At 51.6% G+C, this 6,147-nt stretch overlaps 1 protein-coding gene across 2 annotated transcripts in view; it reads left to right on the top strand.

The window, feature by feature from the left end:
- DHX34 (DEAH (Asp-Glu-Ala-His) box polypeptide 34) overlaps positions 1-6,147 on the top strand; it is a 44,110-nt gene that overhangs the window by 16,754 nt on the left and 21,209 nt on the right. For both annotated transcript variants that reach the window (XM_011926491.1, XM_011926500.1), the window contains exons 4-6: positions 855-1,109; positions 2,966-3,068; positions 5,617-5,834. In XM_011926491.1, coding sequence (XP_011781881.1) covers positions 855-1,109; positions 2,966-3,068; positions 5,617-5,834 — 576 coding nt within the window. The remainder of the gene's footprint in view (positions 1-854; positions 1,110-2,965; positions 3,069-5,616; positions 5,835-6,147) is intronic.

The following is a 6,147-nucleotide window of genomic DNA, read 5'->3' as shown; positions in this document are numbered from 1 at the left end:
TTTTAGTAGAGACGAGGTGTTGCTATGTTGTTTGCCTGGTCGCGCATCCCTGAGATCAAACAATCCTCCCGTCTTCGCCTCCCAAAGGGCTAGGATTACAGGTGTGAGCCAACTATGCCTGGAAATCAGCCAACCAACCTGGCTTAGGCTCAGGTCCTCTCCTGGTCATCCAACCAACCTGATTTCTAGGGTTTTCATCCTGGTTCCATCACCTAGAATTTTTTCTTGTTGAAGCTACTCTAAACATAAGAGAATGCATGCATTGTAAATATATAGCTCAATTCGTTTTCACCAGTTAAATACATCTACATAGCTAGCACCCAGGTTTAGAAAAGTCAGACATTACCAGCACCCCACAAGCCTTGCAGTTGCTTTGTTACTTTGTCTTTTTATTACATCCTTCAGAAATTATCTAGCTGCAGTGTGCTGTCTATCACCTGTTTCTCAATTAGGGGTGGTTTTGCCCCCCAGCGAACATGTGGCAATATCTGGAGACATTTTTAATAGTCACAACCAGAGGAGAAGACTACTAGCATCTCATGGGTAGGGGCCAGGGATGCTGCTAAATATCCTACAATGCACAGGACAGCCCCCACAACAAGGAATTGTCCAGACTGCAATGTCAATCTTGCTGACTTTGAGAAATCCTGCCCAGTGAGATGGTAGACTAATGGGAAAGGAGGAACCTGGATCCCTGAATGACCACATGGAACAGAGTTGCCCACCAGCCTGTACCTGTTGCACTGTGTCTTCTCCGTCAACCAGGTCTCCCCCGTCAGCCTGCAGCCTCCCCAGCCCATTGCTCTGAGCTGGAGGGACAGGGTGTGCTTCTACCTGGGGCTGTCTCCTCTCAGGTCGTGTACCAGCCACAGGAGGCGGAGCCGACCACGTCCAAGTCAGAAAAGCTGGACCCACGGCCTTTCCTGAGGGTACTGGAGTCCATTGACCACAAGTACCCGCCTGAGGAGCGGGGTGACCTCCTCGTCTTCCTCAGCGGCATGGCAGAGATCAGCACCGTGCTGGAGGCCGCCCAGACCTATGCCAGCCACACCCAGCGCTGGGTGGTGCTGCCCCTGCACAGCGCCCTGTCTGTGGCCGACCAGGACAAGGTATCACAGGAAGCCCAAGTGGGGCAGGCGAGGGGTCTGCATGAGTCAGGGGTGGCTGCACACAGGACTTGTGTAACTCCACAGACGCAGGGCTCAGGGGCTGCACTTGTGCAAAGTCGTAGCCACCTAGTGGCAGAGCCAGGCTGCGAACCCAGGTAGTTTGGCCCCGGAGCCCATGCTCTAAACCAGAGGTCGGCAAACTTTCTAGAAAGGATCAGAGTAGATATTGTCAGCGCTATGGACCATGGGCTGGCTGTCTGTCACAGCTACTCAGCCCCACTGTTGCAGCATGAAAGCAGCCATAAATTGAGCGTGTGAGTCTGTGTTCCAAAACAATTTTTTTTTTTTTTTGAAACAGTCTTGCTCTGTTGTCCAGGCTGGAGTGCAGTGGCACAACTGGGGCTCACTGCAGCCTTGACTTCTTGGACTCAAGTGATCCCCTCTCCTTAGTCCCCCAAGTAGCAACTATAGGTGTGTGTCACTATACTCTGTTAATTTTTTTTTTTTCAGACAGAGTCTCACTCTATCACCCAGGCTGGAGTGCAGTGGCGTGATTGTGGCTCATTGCAACCTCCGCCTCCCGGGTTCAAGTGATTCTCCTGCCTCAGCCTCCCGAGTAGCTGGGACTACAGGTGCACACCACCACGTCCGGCTAATCTTTTGTATGTTTATGTTGAGTAGAGACAGGGTTTCGCCATGTTGGCCAGGCTGGTCTTGAACTCCTGACCTCAAGTGATCTGCCTGCCTCAGCCTCCCAAAGTGCTGGGATTACAGGTGTGAGCCACCGTGCCTGGCCTCCGTTAATGTTTTTTTGAATTTTAGTAGCAAAGAGGTCTCACTGTGTTGCCTAGGCTGGTTTCAAACTCCTAAGCTCAAGCGATCCTCCCACCTCAGCCCCCAGCAGGGGCAGTGCCAGTTTGTGCTTCAGCTGCCTCTGTGCCTCTGGCTGCCATGTGAATCTACAGGCCAGAGATCTGAGGGGAAGCTAGAGCAGGATCAGAGTGGGCGAGGAGAGGCCTGGACCAGGGCAGGGGCCGGGCTGTGGGAGGAGGGAAGGATTTCAAGAAAAGTTCAAGATGGCCTGGTGCGGTGGCTCACGCATATAATCCCAGCACAGGAAGCTGAGGCAGGAGGATCACCCGAGCTTAGGAGTTAGAGACCATCCTAGGCAACATAGTGAGAACTTGTCTCTACAAAACAAAACTAGCTGGGCATGGTGGCATGTGCCTATAATCCCAGCTACTTGGGAGGCTGATGCAGGAGGATCACATGAGCTCAGGAGGTCAAGGCTGCAATGAGCTGTGATCACGCCACTGCATTCCAGTGTAGGCCAAAGAGTGAGACACTGTCTCAAAAAAATAAAAAGTTCAAGATGTTCAGGTCGGGGGGCGCGTGTGGTGGTTCACGCCTGTAATCCCAGCACATTGGGAGGCTGAGGCGGGTGGATCACCTGAGGTCAGGAGTTCAAGATCAGCCTGGCCAACGTGGTGAAACCCCATCTCTCCTTAAAATACAAAAATTAGCCAGGCTTGGTGGCAGGCGCCTGTAATCCCATCTGCTTGGGAGGCTGAGGCAAGAGAATGCTTGAACCCAGGAGGCAGAGGCTGCAGTGAGCTGAGATCACGCCACTCGACTCCAGCCTGGGTGACAGAGCAAGACTGCCTCTGTCTGAGGGTAGGGGAGGGCCCAGGATGGCCCAGGTGATGGGGGGATGGTGAGCCGTCTCCGAGAGGGAGGTCTCTGGAGGAGGAAAGGGTTCCAGGGAAGCTGCTGACATGGGGGTGGATGGGAAATTGGACACGTAGGTTAGTCGGGGCTGAGTTAGTTCCTGACACCACCCCCTCCCTTTCCCCCAGGTATTTGATATGGCACCTCCTGGAGTCCGGAAATGCATCCTCTCCACCAACATCGCTGAGACCTCAGTCACCATTGATGGGATCCGCTTTGTAGTAGATTCTGGTAAAGACCACCACAAGCCCCTACCCACCGCCCACAAGGACTTAGATAGGAGCGTGGGGTCCGGAGGTGTACACCTGTGGCAGGGACGCACCAGCTTGAAGTAGGAAGTACAGTTGACTTTTCCATGTCCAAAATGCTTGCCACCAGAAGTGTTTGGAATTTCGGGTTTTTTGGAATTTGGAATATTTGTATCTATTTTATTATTTGAGCATGTCACATCCAAAACTCTGAAATCCTCCAGTGAGCATTTTATTGGAGGGTCATGTTAGCGCTGAAAACATTTCAGATTTTTGAGCATTTCAGATTTCGGATTTCCGGAATTGGGATGCTGGAAGATGACATGTGGGGCTGTGGACCAGTGGCAACATCTTAATTTTTCTCACGCCTCCCAAGCCTGCTTCTGCCCTGGATCCTTTGTACTTACTGTTCTCTCTGCTGAGAGCTGTCTTTCTCTAGGTATCCACACAGCTGAGGCCCTCACCTCATTTCAGGGCCTGCATAAATGTCCCCCCATCAGAGAGGCCCATCCTGTCCACTCTAAGAGATATCCCCTCCTCCTTCTCCATCCACTGTTGCTTCTCATATGAGGGGGGTTGGCATTCAATTTGTTTTTGTTTTTTTTGGAGACGGAGTCTCACTCTATTGCCAGACTGGAGTGCAATGATGCGATCTCGGCTCACTGCAATCTCTGCCTCCCAAGTTCAAGCGATTCTCCTGCTTCAGCCTCCCAAGTAGCTGGGTTTACGAACGTGCGTCACCATGCCCGGCTAATTTTTGTATTTTTAGTAGAGACAGGGTTTCACCATGTTGGCCAGGCTGGTCTTGAACTCCTGACCTCAAGTGATCTGCCTGCCTCGGCCTCCCAAAGTGCTGAGATTACAGGCGTGAGCCACTGCGCCTGGTCCAGCATTCTATTTTATATGTGCTGCTGTGTTTGTTCACTTTCTGTCTTCCTGACTGGAATGTTCGCTGGGAGGTCAGCGCAGCATCGTGTTTGGAGACACTGGCGCCTGCCCGGCTGGGTTCAGTGCTGGCTGAGTGGCTGGGGTCATGTCACTGACACTTCATGCATCAGTTGGCTTATCTGTAAAATGACAATGACATGCCCTCCCTCAGGTTATGAGGATTAAATGACTTAACACCCTTGGGTGCCTTCGTGCCTGGCACAGAGCCATCACTCAATAAGTGTTAGCAGCTACCTGGTCGTATTGACTCTGGGGTGCCATTGATGGTAAAATGGCTCATAATTTCATGTGCCATTAAGACATTTTAGGCCAGGTGCAGTGGCTCATGCCTATAATCCCAGCACTTTGGGAGGCCAAGGCAGGCAGATCACTTGAGGTCAGGAGTTCAAGACCAGCCTGGCCAACATGGTGAAACCCCATCTCTACTAAAAATACAAAAATTAGCCAGACTTGGTGGTGCATGCTTGTAGTCCCAGCTGCTCAGGAAACTGATGTGGGAGAATCACCTGAGCCCAGGAAGTCGAGGCTGCAGTGAGCCGTGATTGTGCTACCGCACTCAAGCCTGGGCAACAGAGCGAGACCCTGTTTCGAAAAAAAAGAGAGAAATTAAAAAAATAGTGCCTGCCAGGCGCAGTGGCTCATGCCTGTAATCCCAGCACTTTGGGAGGGCGAGGCAGGTGGATCACCTGAAGTCAGGAGTTCGAGACCAGCCTGGCCAACATGGTGAAACCCCGTCTCTACTAAAAATACAAAAATGACCTGGGCGTGGTGGTGGGTTCCTGTAATCCCAGCTACTTGGGAGGCTGAGGCAGGAGAATCGCTTGAACTTGGGAGGCGGAGTGAGCGAGATTGCACCATTGCACTCCAGCCTGGGCAATAAGAGCGAAACTCTGTCTCAAAAAAAAAAAAAGAAGGAAAATGTGAGAAAAGGATTTTTTGCCACTGGAGGAAATACAGTGCTCTGTTCAATCCCGTGAGACTAGGGCCTTTGTTTAGCTCATTGCGCTTCCCCTAGTGCCTACTGCAGTGCCTGGTACATAGTAGGTGCTTAATACGTATTGATTGGATAAATGAACCTCTGAAGAAACGAAGACTTGGGAAAATGAATGAAAAGATGTGTGAGTGAAAGGCTGGGTACAGTGGCCCATGCCTGTAACCCCATCACTGTGGGAGGCAGATTGCTTGAGCCCAGGAGTTTGAGATCAGCATGTGAAACCCCATCTCTACAAAAAATGAGCTGGGCGTGGTGGCGTGCCCCTTTAGTCCCAGCTATTCGGGAGGCTGAGCTAGGAGGATCAGCACTTGAGCCTGGGAGGTTGAGGCTGCAGTGAGCTGTAATTGAACCACTGCACTCTAGCCTGGGAGACAATGAGACCCTGTCTCAAAAAAAAAAAAAAAAAAAGATGTGTAAGTGAGGAAATGAAAGAATAAATAAAATGTCAGAGTTGGATTCAGAATAAGCCCTCGGTTATCATTAACAGAATAAAGGAGTGAGGGTGTTGGCGAGTGGCTAGAGCCAGGCGCGTGGCCCGCCGCACGTGGCTGCCACACACAGACTCCCTTTCCTCATTGCTCCCATCCAGGCAAGGTGAAGGAGATGAGCTACGACCCGCAGGCCAAGCTGCAGCGGCTGCAGGAGTTCTGGATCAGTCAGGCTAGCGCAGAGCAGCGGAAGGGCCGGGCAGGCCGCACGGGTCCCGGAGTCTGCTTCCGCCTCTATGCCGAATCGGACTATGATGCCTTCGCCCCCTACCCGGTCCCGGAAATTCGGAGGGTGGCCCTGGACTCCTTGGTGCTGCAGGTGAGGCAGGGGCAGAAACGGGACTATATGCTGACTGCTGGCACAGGGAGGAACCTGGGAAGCCTTTTAAATTTTATTTTATTTTATTTTATTTTATTTTAAGATAGGGTCTCGCTCTGTCACTCAGACTAGAGTGCAGTGCTGTGATCACGGCTCGCTGCAGCCTCCACCTTACAGGCTTAAATGATCCTCCTACCTCCACATCCCAAGTAACTGGGACCACAGGCACATACCACCATGCCTGGCTAACTTTTAAAATTTTATTTATTTATTTATTTTAGAGACAGAGTCTTCCTCTGTCACCCAGGCTGGA

Source organism: Colobus angolensis, unplaced genomic scaffold (assembly GCF_000951035.1).
Source record: "Colobus angolensis palliatus isolate OR3802 unplaced genomic scaffold, Cang.pa_1.0 Scaffold119, whole genome shotgun sequence".
In the NCBI taxonomy this organism is placed as follows: domain Eukaryota; kingdom Metazoa; phylum Chordata; class Mammalia; order Primates; family Cercopithecidae; genus Colobus; species Colobus angolensis.
This window is presented reverse-complemented; position numbering and strand designations above follow the sequence as displayed.